Source organism: Amphiprion ocellaris, chromosome 7 (genome assembly GCF_022539595.1).
Source record: "Amphiprion ocellaris isolate individual 3 ecotype Okinawa chromosome 7, ASM2253959v1, whole genome shotgun sequence".
Lineage (NCBI taxonomy): Eukaryota > Metazoa > Chordata > Actinopteri > Pomacentridae > Amphiprion > Amphiprion ocellaris.
This window is the reverse complement of record NC_072772.1, coordinates 24634905-24651945: the sequence shown is the minus strand read 5'-3', so window position 1 is coordinate 24651945 and position 17041 is coordinate 24634905. Positions and strand designations below refer to the sequence as shown.

The window sequence follows — 17041 nt, the reverse complement described above, 5'->3', positions numbered from 1 at the left end:
AAGGCCTGTAGACTGCGGGGTTTCTGAGGTTCGGGTCGAATTCTTCAGCAGTTTTTAGAGCCGAAAATAGAAATAAAGTGACTTTTGCAGTCTAAAGGGAAGGCGATATTTCGATTGCTGATTGGCCTTTAGTGGAGAACGGAGCTGTGTTCCCTCAGCCTCACTGACGGAAACATAACATGGTGGAGGATGATGAGATGGGGACAGACAGAAAAAAAGGTTTAAAAATGGGAGGAAAAAGAAAAGAGTAGAAGAAGAGGAGAGGATCCGGTAAAGCCAAAACAAGAAAAGAAGGAAGAGCTGGTGTGTGTGCGTGTGTGTGTGTGTGTGCGCGCGCGCGTGTGTGTGTGTGTTTTGAAGCCTCATCCTTCCTTTCTTCCAGTCAGGAACACATGTCCTGGTGGAGGGGCTCCCAGACGCCGGGAGGGAGGCAGCTGGACAGGAGAAGCAGGAGGGTGCTGGCGGGATACTGCTACCAAATAAACGGATGTCCCGGGTTGTCCCGAGTCTCCCTTTCTGCCTTAAAGTGCAGCAGCTCTATTTTAAAACGAGTAAATATTCAACCATTTTTACAACAAAGACAAAAAAAAAGCAAATTCCGAGAGCAACAGTCCAAACTAGCTTGCAAACCTTAGATAATGCAATTAAATTCATTTTAAAAATAACTAAACTTTACCCTCAGTAACGAGAACATTGATTTTTAAATAGCAACAAAAGAGATCACTGAAGTATTCAAAACTTCGGGCCTGTAAATCATTTTCAAAACAAAAGAAATGGCTAATAATCCAGCACATCACGCTCTTGGCGGTGTTTGCTTTAGGTGGATGAAGTGGATTGGACATCCCTAATGAATGGTCCGAGGTGTCTGGGCCGCGGGCTGCTGACGGGCTGAGCTGTGAGCTGTCAACTTTAGAGCCTCTCCGTCTTTCACTTCCTTCTCTCCATCACACCAAAGAGCAAACTGATGGACTGCGCGCTACTGCGGACAGGACAGCATCACACCTCCAAGCCCGAGTCATCACCTAAATAAGATCTCGGCCGCTTCCGAACATTTAGCTTAGTGCACGATGCGTTAAAATTCAAAGCAGGCAGTTTAAGATTTTCGGTTGTAGCGAACAGCTGGTTTATTATTGATAAAAGCCTCCAGTTATCATCAAAAGTCTCATGCTCGACTTGTGCGTTTTTCTGGCGCAAAGCAACTTTACACGAAGAAACAGGGGGTGCGCCATGCAATACGCGCCTCCAGACTCTTTATCCTGAAGACGCCACTGTATCTACCTGCTCAGATTCCTCCTTCATGTCCCCCTCATGCCCAGAAGACAATTTGTTCAGCAGCTGAAAAGTGGCGTCTCTCCTTCCGCGCTGCTCGCCCTCCGCTGCGGCTGCTTCCTCCAAACACATTCACTAACATATGACAGTTTGCAGGGAAATTCTTGACAATTGGTGTCTTGAGTGTGTGGCATAAATAGCAGGCAGAGCCCTCGCTGGGTTATGATGGGGTGGCTTGATGGTTGCTGGCATGGTGCGGCGCTGATTGGTCCGGCCGCGGCCTGACGTCAGGAGGCTGGGAATAAGGCTGGGTTGGAGCTTTAGGAGCAAGACAGTGTACTGGAGACCCAGCGCATCCCAGCATACGCACGGTACTGGAGACCGAGGGGCATCCCAGCATACACACTTACTACTCCGGCGCGTCCCAGCATCCCCCCGCCAGCACGAGCCAAACATCCAGGATCATCCGACAGAGCGAGAGGGAGAAGACTTTTTAAATCTTTTGGGTGTGTGATTTTGTTTCCCGCCGGCTCTTTGCGCAGTGGATACGCTGCCATGTTAAAGTACACCAAATTATTTATAGGCGTGCGTGTCTTGTTGTGTGACAGCTCTGCCCTACAAGCATTTTATTAGACGCCTCTTCCAGCACTGACTGGCACACGACGCTCTTCTTCTCCGCCGATGCGTCACATCCAAGAGCGGACAACCCAACTGGCTCCGCTCTCCTCGCCTGAGCCGATCGGCAGCTTTTTCAGCTGAAATCTGCATCTCGGTTGAGTTTTGCTTCGGATCCATAAAAGGACTGATTTATTTTCCCAGCTTTTGGCCTTTCTTCCAGAGAGGACGCGGTTGCCATCCCTTCCTGGTTCTTTTTTTATTTCCTACCCCCTCCTTTTATTTCTTTTTCTTTTTTTCTTTTTTCCTTTACTTGTTTGGAGGGGACGCTGACACTTTTTACGCATGCAGGGAGAAATCTGTGGTGACACCTGATCGACTGGCTTCTCCGCGCACATTGACCCGGGAGCTCCAGGCAAATCAGGGAGGGAGGAAGCACATACTCGGTCAATGCTCGGCCTGTGCTGTTGATTTTGTTTGTACGTGTGCTTCATCTGTGGGGGTTGTAGCCCAGCCAAAGCCATGGTCCACTGCGCCGGCTGCGAGAGGCCTATCCTGGACCGCTTTCTGCTCAACGTGCTGGACAGAGCCTGGCACGTCAAGTGCGTGCAGTGCTGCGAGTGCAAATGTAATTTGACAGAGAAATGTTTTTCTCGAGAGGGGAGACTGTACTGCAAAAATGATTTCTTTAGGTAAGCACTAGGAAGGTGACAGAACAACTCACCAGCGGTTGTTTTGTTTTGAATGTGACTGGTTTTACGTCCGAAGCTGGATGGTTGAAGTAGCAGGTAAACTGGAAAGAAATTTAAATGATTAGCAAAAAGGGGGGGAAAAAAAGGTGTAAATATTGATGGGGCACCATTCCATTAAAAAGCTTGAAACACTTCAAAATCTAACTTTTGAATTAGCTGGTTTCATCATCAGTCAGCAGAAAAAAAGGGATTCTAAAAAAAACAACTAAAAAATCGTTTAACAGTTAAAATTACAATTTTGGGGGAAAAAATAAAAATGAAAACACACAATTATCAGAAAACAAAATATTTTTAAGAACATCTGTTGACTGTTCACTCAGAAGTGAGAATCTTTGTGTTATTTATTTTTCTCTAAATAAGTGAATAAAGACGCGTCCTGCCTGCAGGCGCCAACCAGCACTGGGAGGCGATAAGCTTTGATTAGCAGTGAGTAATTAAAAGCTTGTTAATTTGGATTCTTATGCAAAACAAAAACAAAAAAAAGGAGCAGCAACATTAAACGCGTGTGCTCTGGCTCTCAGCGGGGTGGGGGTGGGTTTGTTAGGAAATCGAGGAAATCACACTTGGGCTGTATTTTTTTTTAACAGCGTGCAGTTAGTCCGGGATCAAACTCCAGCCCGAGGAGCCGCTGGCCGCTGTGTTTGCTCAGTCCGGCTGAGGAGGACGTGATAAGTGGATTTGAATAGTAAACTAGTTAAAAAGATCAAGTCCGCAGACAATGCAATCACAGACGTGCAGTCAACAAGCAGTGCACACCACTCAATACACATTGTTTAACAGTGAAGTCAATGCGGGCTGCAATTTATTATTCTAAAGCAACCTGCTGTATTCGAGAGAACCGTGTGATTACTGAGGCTCTGCTGTAAAAACTGCTGCTGTATGGAATTCACAGAGGTAGAGACGGAAAAAAGAAGAAAGGAAACAATCAAAAGAAGAAGAAAACGAAACAAAATAATAATAAAAATAAGTATTCACAGGGTCGTGGAAAGATTTATGGAGGAAGAAAGTCATATGTTCCTATTTTAAAAAAAATAAAATAATGCAACAGCACATATAAAAAGTAGCTCCAGAAAACTAAATTGTGCATCCTATGTATTATTATTATTATTATTATTATTATTATTATTATTATTATTATTATTATTATTATTATTATTATTATTATTATTATGAGCATTAAGATTTATTATGTTGTAAATAACGCAAAGTATAAAAGTCTCTATTTAAAAATGCGCTATTAAGCATGAACTTCCGCATTCAGTTGTTTACTCCATTTTATAAATATCTGAGATACTTATGTGTTTAATCCTCTATTATATTTCACATTTAAATGTAAAGTTTAACAACGGTTTGTGTTTCTGTTATAGCTCTCAAATTGTTAATTTATCATTGTTATTTTATTTTGATGTATTTATTTTTAATTATAATTTTCAAAATTCTATTTTATTTTTTGTGAAACAGAAATGAGATTTTGGGCCACTGAGTTCAGTATTTTGATGTGAATCTTTCCCACTTGTCCTAGTTAGGCTGCATGTTTCGGTTTCAGCATCCTACTGTGACTAAAAGGTCAGGTCCATGGGTGATGAGAACAGTAACACCACATCATTTCCTCATCTCTTGCAGGCGGTTCGGCACTAAGTGTGGCGGCTGTTCGCAGGGCATCTCTCCTAACGACCTGGTCCGGAGGGCCCGGAGCAAAGTGTTTCACCTCAACTGCTTCACCTGCATGATGTGCAATAAGCAGCTCTCCACCGGGGAGGAGCTCTACATCATAGACGAAAACAAATTCGTTTGCAAAGACGATTACCTAAGCAACGCCAGTGTAAAAGACTCCAACCTCCTCTCAGGTACGAAGTGCGTGCGTGCGTGCGTGCGTGTGTGTGTGTGTGTGTGTGTGTGTGTGTGTGTGTGTCGGTGCACCAGGCGGGATAAATTGTGATGGATGTGATGTGTTCAGTCCCGCAGTGGCTCCATCATTTCCATGATCAGAGTTCAGGCGGCGCTCAGAGAAGAGAATTCACAAAAGACAAAAAATACAACAACAACAAACAGAACAAGTCACCCCGTTGTCTGCAGATGATTCCGTTCTTCATATCTGCCTTTCAGCCTCTTACAGCAGCTTACATCTCCAGCTGGCCTGTTGTGTAAATGTGCTGGATAGCTGTGCAGCTTTGCTCCACAATCTGTCTTGTAGAATTACTTTGAGATTGTTTGCAATTTTTCCTTAATATTTAGGAGTCTCTACGACTATTAAATCAGCTGTTTTTATTTGCAACCACTTCTTAAACATCTTTATAGGCTGTGTGAATATTATATGATTCTTGACTCATAAAACAGTACGATAGAAAAATGTTAAATGTGTAAAATATATAATATAATAATAATAATAATATAAATATAAAACTGGATGAATCATTCAAAAACATGGTTTATTTTCATTAACGTTGTAGGTACCTGAGGTCGGCCCCCTTTAACTAACAGTCCACAGTGATAAACAGAGTTTTTTGGTGAACGTTTATCACTGCTCTGGTTCATCTAAAACCCATCTGTCATTTCTGCAGTAACGGCATGCAGCGATCCGAGTTTATCACCGGACTCTCAAGACCAGCTACAGGACGATGTGGTCCTAAAGGACACGGAGATCGCCGCCCTGTCCGACAAGGAGACGGTGAACAACGAGAACGACGACCAGAACCTGGGAGGGAAGCGGCGCGGCCCCCGGACCACCATCAAGGCCAAGCAGCTGGAGACACTGAAGGCCGCGTTCGCCGCCACCCCCAAACCCACCAGACACATCAGGGAACAGCTGGCCCAGGAGACCGGCCTCAACATGCGGGTCATCCAGGTACACTTAGAAGCCACAAAATCACGCAGAATTTCACCGTCAATTAATTTATCACCACCAAAAAAAACAAAACAAAATCCCCAAGGCATGTGTCCAACCCGCCACACAGTTCATCAGACAGGATGCTTCTCCTCTGGCTCCCTTCAGAACATCACTGCTGTTATTCCAGCTCCCTCCGTCCCCATACCTTAAATATAGTTCCACAGTAAATCATCCCCGCTCCTCTGAATCTGTCTGAGATGGTCCCAAAAATTATGGAAATAGAATCCAGGGGACACCCACAGGTTGAGGAGGTGGGCTCGCGCTTTTTCTGTTTTATAGGGTGTTACGCACCCATTAAAAGGTGTGATGTAACAGCTTATATTTTATGGAAAAATGTCCCTGCCAAGCTGCCAGACTGCCATGACCATGCAGGCCTCATCCCATCACAAGGCTCCACCTCCCCCAGCATCACCCCTCCTCCCCCTTTCACATCCTTCACCCCTCTTTAGAGGAGGCCTCTTCCCTTCAAATTGCGCGGTCACATTGAATTCATTAAGCCAAAGATTGGCCGACGGACGAGGTTGATTTGGAAACGGGTAATTTATATGGGTATTTTTGATTCTTGGCTCACGCGACGGGGCAAAGTCGCCAACTGGCGCCGGGCTGCTGGGAGCGCTGGGAGCGCTGGGAGTCCTGGCACAGCGCTGCCATCACGTTTTGCGACCACATTTAGCCATGCTGTGAGCATTTCCAGCCAAGTGGAAAGGCAGAAATCTGTTTCAAGGGTCTTCAGATTGTCTCCTCAGAACTCTGAATTACAGCAGGGCCGCGAATTAAACAAGGAGCAAGTCAAGACACTTTGCTATTATTATTATTATTATTATTATTATTATTATTATTATTATTATTATTATTATTATTATTATTATTATTATTATTATTAGTACTACTACTATTACTACTACTACTACTATTATTATTATTATTATTATTATTATTATTATTATTATTATTATTATTATTATTATTTGCGTGTTACGGGGGTATTTTATGTCTGTGGCGCATAAGTATTGAAAGAAAATGATTGTGAATATTCAATTCATTTTGCAAAACTCCAGAAAAAGTCGACCTTAAAGTGGAGCATTTACTTATTTATTTTTAATTCTATTTAGATTTGCCTTTATTTAAACCCCCACCTCAACCCCGCCCTTGTTTCTTTCTTTCGGTTTTTTTTAAATTTAATTTTTTTAGGAAAGCGTCATAATGTTTTTGAGGCTGCGGGGCAGATCTCAGGAAAAACGGTAAAGCAGATTAATGGCGATGAAGTGAACGTGGTGAAGTAGCGGTATCTAATATGTATGAGCATGAAGGGGGGAGAGGAAGAGCGTAATTAAAGGAAGCCGGCCTATAGATTAGGAAATGATAACCTCCAAGAGCCCGGTAATATATTGGTAACAACCCTCCTATTAAGTATTAATTGGAGATTTTAAGCCCCCGCTGCTGTAGCCTTCAGTCGGAGTAAATGGAGGGTTAAAAGATCATTAGGGAGGTTAGATGTGCTCCTCGCTCCTGTAACTATAATTGGGCGCAGTCCTCTCCGCCGCATAGCATTGCGGATTTAGGGCATCGGCTCATCACGCACGCCGCAAAACACACAGAGAGCGCGGTTATTGACACTACTAAGAAGCCAGCGCGGTGCAGGTGCCAAGGTAAATATGACACCTAATTACACTTTCTTTGGAATAGCGGGGATTTATACAGCGAGCTTTATTTGCATATTCTCGGAAAATCCTATTTTTGTTTGTTTGGATATTTATTAATGGTAAAGCAGCTCTCGGCCCCAGTCATTTGTCCCCCTCCTCCCATCACACGGTATTGACGTGCAATCAAAATGGCGTCAGCAGCCTATTGCATGTTTGCTGAGTGACACAAGGTGACCCATATATGTGTCTGTGCGCAGGTCTGGTTCCAGAACCGACGTTCCAAAGAGAGGCGCATGAAGCAGCTGAGCGCGCTGGGCGCCCGGAGACACGCGTTTTTCCGGAGCCCGAGGAGGATGAGAACGCTGGTGGACCGGCTGGAGCCCGGAGAGCTCATCCCCAACGGGCCCTTCTCCTACTACGGAGGTATGCTTCTTATTTAGGTCGTTCATTTGAGAGTCTTTTTTTTTTTTTTTCTAATATTCAAAATAATTCATCGTAAAAAAAAAAGATCTTGACTTTTTGTCAGTCTTGGTAAAATGATTCTGTCACCCAACGGTTTAGTCAAACATTTTAAGCTTCTAAAAAATCTTATTTGCGTGTTATGCAGTTTCTTACCTACCTGTCATTTTTATTTTTCTGTTTTGTGGTACATTATTCTATTTGATCATATCTAGACCTCATCAGTGATGGTGCTGAATAAGAATTAAGGCAGTTGTTTTTGTGTATATGTTTATTACTGTTAAGGAATTACCACCTCAAGTATATGCTGTCAATACTTTTAACTTTTTCAGTAGTTTTCACAAAATATAACATTTTTAATTTGTGCATACAATTAAATGATTTTCTGTATGAACAAACAGACACAATGCAGTGACTATCTGCCTTTGCTTAGTATTATAGCAAATTTGGATATTCAGCGCTAAGGCCTTCATTATAAAATGTAACAAATTTATGTGATCTATTATTCGTTTTGGGTCACCTCATCCAGAGGTGTCTGAAAATCAGTGAACAGAAAGTTCATTTAAAGTGAAGTTAGTTTACACCTGAGTGATCTGATACCAACACGACACTATTCCTTCAAATCTGGTCATTTTCTCAGAATTTCATTTGCGCTCAAGCCTTTGTCCTTTCTGCTGAAGCAAAAAGTCTAATAAGATTCTGCTGAATTAAAAAAAAAGTCAGTCTCAGTAGGTAGAATCGCTGATGAAATGGCCCCCATTTTAATTAATTTTGTGGCCACGTTGTTCTCCCCACCCAATTGCAGTTTTGATTTAAGTGTAACGTGCTCTGTGACTAATGTAGCACAGCGAGGGTCTCTCTCTCTCCAATACAAATCAAGTTATGTATATTCAATGAATTCCTCAACGTCCCTGGAATTATTTCTGCACACCCATTGTTCTGAGTCAGAGCTAACGCAGATTTTTTTCTTCTTCTTCTTGGATCTGCAGATTATCAAAGCGAGTACTACGGCCCAGGAGGAAACTACGACTTCTTCCCTCAGGGGCCTCCATCATCGCAGGCCCAGACCCCCGTTGATCTCCCCTTCGTGCCCTCCTCAGGCCCCACAGGCACCCCCCTCGGAGGTATGGACCACCCCCTGCCAGGCCACCACCCCTCCAGTGAGGTGCAGCGCTTCTCTGATATCATGTCCCACCACCCAGGGGACTCTCCCAGCCCGGAGCCTGGCATCCCAGGGCCCCTGCACAGCATCTCCTCCGAGGTGTTCGGCCCTAGTCCACCCTTTACCTCACTGTCGCTGAATGGCAGCGGATACAACAACCACCTGTCCCACCCGCCCTCGGAAATGAACGAGGGCACTGTTTGGTAGCTTCTTGAGAGAGTGGACTCTACTGGCCAGAGATTTGCTGATGGAGGGTGGTGAGCTGTGGTGTTGTTGGGGGCTGGGGTCCAGAACAGGGACATGGATATTGACAGGGTTAGGGCAATGCCATTGACGTTTTTTTTCTTTGTTTCAGATTTTTTTTTGTTGGTGTTTTGATATTTATTTATTTTCCTTTTTTATTTGTTGCTTTCTTGTGGTTAAAGCGTATCTGGCATAAAGATTATGCTCAAAAACATTGTCTTCAGAATTGTGTTTGGGTGTTTCAATTGCTTCTCTAACCCCTCTGCCCCTCATCCGCCCGGCATCCAAATACTGGACTTCCAAAAAAATAAATAAATAAAAAATAAAAAACCTGGGTGAGACTGCTGAACTGATCCCGATCCACCCCTCTTTCTTTGGGCCCATGAGGCACCCTGTCACCTCTCCTACTTCCTGTCAGTGGCCTGGCGTAGCGACCAAACCCCCTAACGCTCACTGGTGAGGTAAAAGACAACCCTTTCGAAATCTCCTATAGTATGTCCCAAACATGAAAACATCATTAGCTACTGTCAAAGACTTCAATAGCTTTACAGAGAGAGAATGAAGGGGCCGAGGGTTGCTTGTGTGCTGACCTGGCATTGTAGGAAGGCTGAGCAGCGTTCAGACTATGTCTGAGGCACTAGATGTGTCCCTTGTATTTATTCAGAAGCTCCTCAGACCTCTTTGCCTCTCAAGGCTCTGCCATATTGACACTTAACCTTTTTCACACTATGTTTCTGAAGGCCAGAAGAAATGACAAAGCGCCTGGACTATTTGTTTGTTTTGGTTTCAGAATTTCCACCAAACCTGAAGGAGGCCGCCTTCAAAAGGCAAACCAGTAAAAACCCTCTACGGATTGCAAACCCTTTATTTAAAATGGAAGCGAACTTGAAATGTTGGAATGAAGTCTACCTTCTAAAAATCTTCTACTGGGGTTCTAAATGGGACTTAGAACAGTCAACTGTTTACGTAATCTATTTAATTCAGGAGTCCAGAAGTCTCGAAAACCATGTTTTAGAACCTCTCGATCCATATAAAAATGTTCCAAGCAACCAACCAAACTTTTGTATTGATTTCATTTATATTGTATGGAGATAAAAACACATTTGCTGGGGTTGTGGTTCACTGTGCTAGTTTGTACAAGATGTTGTTTACAAAAAAAATTAAAAACAATAAAAACACAAGTAAAGTAGACATTTGCCAAATTAAAAAAAAAATAGCACAAATACTGTTTAAGTGCTTTGCGCCATCATCGCAGAATGTGTTGAGACGAAATGTAAGTGTTAAAAGGAATAATTGACTTCCTAATTTTTTTAGTCTGCTGACAATACATTCATAAAATTGTTAATATAACATACTTAGACAGGTTTTATTTTTGTGTCTTCAAAGAAGAAAAATCCAAACTATTAAAAATTGATGGTCAAGTATGCAGCAAGTAGCTGCTACATCTCTTTGAATATCAAGCCCTCATGGTATGTCTTTTATTGTTCAAATAAACCTAAGCTTATGTGACCTCCAGTGCATATTAGACCATTCACTGTATAAATACAACATGTTGACAAAAATGTGTTTCTAATAAAACTAGAAAATATACATATGAATTTTTAACATATTTTCTTTGGAGCAGCTATCTTACAGTATATTCCGACACGACAGTGTATAATGAGTCAGCGCAGCTGTACATCACAGGGTCTTTGTAAGGTACCTTTCAGGCCATTGTCACTCATTTCATAATGAACGCTTTTTGTCTACATGTCTAATTTTCCATTCACTTGGAGTGTGAAATAATTGGCCTTTGCAGTTATGGTGACAGGTAAACAGTTGTTAATTCTGATTAATGAGATTCAAAAACAATGAGTGAAATTGAAATGGTATTTGGCAGAAAGTAATGAAAACCCACACTAAGGAAAAAAGGAGTCCGAAGGGGCACTTAGAGGTGCAGGGCCACTATAGGATAACACTTTGCAGTGGGTTTTGTGGTGCCAGTCTTAGAGTTTTCTGTTTTCCCTGCCACTAGCAGTATTGCACCAGATCTTAAACAGTTCATAGACAAATAGAATATAGGTTTTAACAACAAAAGCTTTTCTGCTGATTTATAATTTTTCCCAGCCGTGGAGCATTTACTGACCAGCCTGTTGTAGCCAACACAAGGGGGAGCGAATCCACAACTTATGCTGATGCCATTTCTTCTCCCAACTGCTTTAGCTCCGGTCTCACATTCTTCCATTCAGTTACTTGAGGTCATTGACTAACCATAAGCAGTTAGCTGTGCAACTGTGAAGGACAATGATGAAATTGCCGTGACCGTGGCTCTCCTGCTTGTTATGCTTTTATTAGCCTGCTCCTACATTATTATTCCCTGCAGCTTTCTTTTCTTGCAGTGAGTGAGGTCTGGTGGTTGGGAGGGACTTCTACTAACTTATTTTGGTGAATATAGCCGCAATAATAATCAAGAAGCCCAAACACTGGGGTGTGATCTTTTGCAAGAAGGATGAAAAAATTATTCATACTTGTAGGAAAGCGAGTCAGGCGGTGGGATTGTGGTATGAATCTGGGGGAACCTTTATCTCCCTAACCCTGCATGTGCAGTTAGGACCGTATGCAATCCCAGTTTTCTCCCCTGCCTCCAGACTGTAATCCACCATGAATTAATCATGGTCTTGAGAGTTAACCAAGCTTGGGGAGGTGGAGTGGGAGGTGGGGGTGGAGGGTGTGTGGAAGGATATAGGTCTCTGTTGAGCCCCTGGGCTTAGCCCCCCCCTGTGGTAACACCATGCACCGGCAACTGACCACCCCCAGGGCCATGGCTCTTTACATTCAAATCTCCTATTGATCGCTCATCAGCTGTTGGTGCAAACTGACCTTGTAGGCTAAAGTTGGAAAAATAAAACAAGCCTTAACAGCACTGAATGGGTTTTAAATGACATTTTAAATCTCTGAGTCAGGACGCTTGAATAGCCCACACACCCACTGTGAGGCAAAATAAGTGTACTGTATGTGCATGTATGTGATGAGACGGGGTGACAGGAGGATAAACGCTTATAAGAAGGAAGGGTAGGGGTAGGTGGGTGGGTGTGGGGTTAGCGGGGGTGTACAAAATGGTTTACTTTTTTATGGTGCAACAGGGGCCAAAATATTGAGCCAATAGGAAGATCAGGCCCAGCAGGCGAACACTGAGATTCTTGCGTTCAAACTGAGAAGGGTTTTTTTTTTTAGAGCCCCTCTCCATATGAGAAGCATTTGGCTGCTAGTTTTAAATGCAGAGTGGCTCAGCTGGAAGTGTACCCTCTCCTCGGAGCGAACGTAGCGTAAGCACACAAACACATGGCACTGGGCCTCGTTCCTCCTCAAACAAACGACACATGTTGGGGGAAGCCAATTTCTTGGCCAGGAATGAGAAGACGCTGTTAATCAATGGAGCGGGTTGGTTGATCGCTGAGCCACATTTCCCTGGCTCAATACTCAGCGAGTGGGTGATACACAGTCATGTAGCAGCCTGATAAGCTGACCTCTGCTGACAAGCTGTTTGTTTTGCCACCTCACTGCTCTTTACACTTCCTCCTCCTCTCAAAGACAAAAGAAAGAAGGAGATGTTAAACTTACAGAACCATTTAAATAATGTTGGCTAGCATTTCCCTACAAATAATGAATAAATTCACCTTATAGAGATATAGTTCTGGAGGGAATAAACCTATACCCAGACCCTGCTTTTCCTGCTGTATCCAGACCCGAGTTGCTCTTTTCAAGAAAAAATGTGAATGATCAGCTTAACCATGGCTGAACAAAGACAAGAGTGCCACCTAGAGAAAGCCATGCATAAAGAGTTCTAGTTTTGCTGCCTTCATCCACCTGACTGACCGTGAAAAAAAATATGATCACCTGGTTCTCTGGCTTTGGGAAGAATTATTTCATACAGAGCTGGAAAATAATGACTTAATATTTTATTCTACCAATGGCCATGATGAAAATACTGAGATTATGAGACCAAGTGTGCCCATGCATGGCTTGCTCTGCATCCCACAAAGAAGCCCGATCAAACAGCAAAGAGAGGGTTCTTCGTATTTAAATTTGCCCTATTTGATTATTCACTAATTGCTATATTAATTTTTACTATCTTAAGGTGGAGATACACTGAATCCTTTATTATAGGCCTAAAAGTAGCCAATGTTTTACAGTCCAATTATAAAAACAATGTCAAGACTTTATAAGCTGATTAAGCATGCAAGATACCCAAATATGCAACCCAGGATGTGACCATGTAGTCCTACATAGGGCCACCCTGATTTGAGGTAGCTTACAGCTAATATGTATATTCATCTTCACCAGTTTAAAAGATAGAAGTCCACCAGAATCAGCGTCAGCAGTTAAGAGCTGCAATCAATCAGTGAGAACCCTCAACTAAACAAAGCTCATAATATAGGCCAACATAATCTCTCTAACACTACAGAAGAAGTCATTCAAAGTCAAACATCTACCTCCAATATGAATATAAATCCAGAATGGGCAGTACGTGTATACAATATACTACTATATTAATTTAAAGAAATCAAAACTCACTTTTACCCAAATAATAAAATAATGCAATTATACCAAAAATCTGTGATGTCATTATACTTTCTAAATGACAAATCACTGACAACCCTGATCTTGACCTGGAACCTTTGATCCGTATCCAGGGTCATGTCATTCACAATCTCCAGATCACATTCTCCTGTGTTGGGTCAGTAGCTCATCGTGAAAGGCCTGATAAGTGTGTGCTACTTTGCCATGACTGTCTTGCCGTGATAGTTCAGTGCATTCTTAGTGGCATGAAAGTGGTGTACTGTGTATTGTATTGTAGCTCAACAGACAACTCATGTTAGCAGAACTAGGATAGAGGCAGTTCTAATTTCCCTGAATAAGGGGAATCTCAGAGCCACAGCAGAAAAATTAAAAGAAAAACACATACAGGCAAAATGAAATAAGTCCTGCTAAGTATACAACCACAGCACAAAGACAAGCCGGACTGGATGCCAACTGACAGAAAGCCTAACCACAGTACTGCCAGTGTAGTGCCTGTATAAGCCTGGCCATGTTCCTTTTACTGTGTGTTACATCTGTTTGTTTACTGTTTGTCTGTATTTAGCATACAGTTTCATTATGTTTGAAGCTCTTTTTCAATTTAAATATTAAGCAGGTCTATAGTTTTAATATTAGCAGGACACGCACTCCTTTCCATTAAACTGATGGCATCTGAATGTATTGGCTTGTTTTGTAGTATGTTGGACTTAGCAACATTTCTGGATCACTTTCAACACAGCACAAGTCTAAACTGCATGTCCCATGAATGGATGCATGCACAAGTAATATACTTGGAGGTGTGAGATACAGTTGACAGTTTTGCAATTTTTCCATGTTGCAGCACCACAGTATTGGTCCAAAAACATCACAGAAAGCAAAAGACACAGTTTGCATGCCTATCTCAATTACTTTGCTCTACCAATTCACATCTACTGGGCTACAAATTGAAATGTCTATAAAATATGATGCTGCACTGCAGTAAAGACAGGGGTTGTACCAAATGTAACAAGTCGGATTGAAGAGACTCAATTGTAATGAATATAATCTGGGATTTGGCAAAACATTAACAGGAGCTGAAGTTCAGTTCGTTGCTTCCAGCTGTTTGCAGGAGTATTTTCTCTGAGTTTATTAAATGCCTGCAACATCAGACAGCAAAGATCCATATGAGCATCTCCAGTGAGGGAGAGCTGTACACATTTATGCACAAAACAACAGCAGTAACTTCATCAATAACTTGAAATTAGAAATGTTCCCAGACATGGAGACGGGGATTGATCAATGTCCGACAACAAGTCACACGGTGTGCGTTTGTTCACCTCAGTCAGGTGAGCTGTCACACAGAGTCACAGATTATCAGCCGCAGTCACATCATTTGTCACATAGCAGCCGTCCTCAGGTTGAGTCTTGAGCTCTGTCGTAGCTGTCACGATATTTTTATTTTGAATATTTAGTGTTAGGAAATCATAAATAAACTAGCTTGTTAGTTATTTTGACAGTCTGGAAATATGCTATTCATTTAGCTTCAGTCTTTTGCTAATTAGTACGTTACTATGTATTATACATCACTTGATGTACTGTCCAGTCTAGCTCGCATGACCAATATGGGATGCATGACTCTCTCGGTGGGGGTCTCTGTTGCTGTGGTAGGTATGTCTGAATGAAGCTATGAGGGACATTAGCAGAAAAGTGATCTGTGTCTGAATGTTATCACTTCAATAGATTGATGAAGCCAGCAATGTTATGTATCCCATGTTTGAAAAGAGCTGTTGTTGGAATTTGGCCTTTGTTTTTAACCTCACATAGTAATGATGCCAGATCTTGGAGTAGCTGACAAACACTACTGACTAAGTACAAAACTAAATATACATTTTGTTATTATCATATGCTAATTTTAGGCTTTATATGAAAATGGCTGCAGCAAAAGGAAGTAAGTGAACACTAACTTATAGTAACTTACTTTAACATTGACTTCAAGCTCAAGCAGTGGTAGTCACTTCTTCATCCTAATCTATAAGGTCTTTTCAAGTGTGTGTATGGAATGCAAATGTTGGCCTTATAAACATGCAGCAAAAAAGACAAGGGGTACAAGATTTAGAGGGCAATATTGAGAAGCTTAGCACTTCCAAATACCATTCTGCTATACAAGCCAGCAGCATGAACACTTAGTCTACTGTAGGTGATCATAAAAGTTTAAACTGATAAATAAATCACAATAACAGGATTTATGTAGCAGCTTTCCCCTGAGAAAATATGAGAAAATGTGGCTTTAATTTGCTTTTTGGAGTCAGTATAAAACTGAATGTTTTACTTTTAATTGGTATGTAACCCGTTGTAGCACAATATACACTAGGAAATTGCCCATGTAACAAACAATGTGTTCGCCCAGGGAGGAAAGTATACTCGTTTAGCAAAATGGAAAGTACTAATTTCCCCCTGGAGGATGTCCTGATGGTATGTGAGGTCTGTAGGTTGGCCTGATTAGCACAGAGCATGGAGTGTGTCTACACCATCTGACCCACTGAGTGATATTCATTTGTCATTCACATATTGGAGACCAACTGCTGTGTTTTTAGCTCAGGGCAAGGGTTTTCTCAATGAGTTGTTTGTGTTTGATTGCACTGGCAATTTCTCATCATGATATTACATGGAATACACACTTCAGTGAAAAATCTGTTTATAATTTACACAGTCTGGTTTTTGAGTTTATGCATTTCCTCAAAAACAGAGTGTTTTATTGTAGAAAGGACACATATTTAGTCTCTGTTGTATGTTAACAACATGCTTTGAAACAAAAAGGATAAAAAGAGCTATATTCATATTTGTGATGTTAGGCTCAGTTCTGCTTTTTTTGACAATGTTCCTGCACAAGTCCGCAGTCACACGCACGCACGCACGCATATATATATATATATATATATATATATATATATAGGGCTTGGACTTTAACGCGTTAATTTCGATTTATTACAGCACAAATAACGCGTTAAAAATAATAACGCAATTAATTGCACCCTCCTCAGTTCCCTCATTCCCCACCGGTAACTCTGATGAACACTCCAGCCCAGTAGGTGGCGGTAATGAACCTAAAGTCTGTTTGTAGCCATGAAGAAGAAGTACAGGAAGCACTGAGTGAAGTCAGGCACTGGTGAACAGTGAAGGAAGACGAGATTGAGCTTGTTGGGCAGAAAGTTTTCTTTTAAAAATCTTCCCGATGGCAGCTTGGATAAAAGCCTGGTTGTGTGCAAATTGTAAAACAAAGAGTTTTCTGATCACTGCGTCACTTCAAGCCGACGGTATCACCTCAATGTAAAACATGTTGCTGTTAGCACCAGAGCTAACGTTAGCTACGAGTCATGCTAACGGCTAACGGTGTAGCCATCCCATAATAGACCACTTTTCTAGACAGTGCTTGAGTTTACAGAAAGTCTTAAAATGTTGAAAAAAATCGCTATAA

The 17041-nt window shown here is 41.9% G+C and overlaps 1 protein-coding gene across 1 annotated transcript; it reads left to right on the top strand.

Moving 5' to 3' along the window:
• Positions 1 to 1588: 1588 nt before the first annotated feature.
• On the top strand, positions 1589 to 10628 carry lhx1a (LIM homeobox 1a). The gene is made up of 5 exons (XM_023279011.3): positions 1589 to 2576; positions 4260 to 4483; positions 5198 to 5481; positions 7424 to 7589; positions 8615 to 10628. The coding sequence occupies exons 1-5, from the start codon at positions 2407 to 2409 to the stop codon at positions 8992 to 8994; spliced, it is 1224 nt and encodes a 407-aa protein (XP_023134779.1). The 5' UTR covers positions 1589 to 2406; the 3' UTR covers positions 8995 to 10628.
• The last annotated feature ends 6413 nt before the right edge of the window (positions 10629 to 17041 follow it).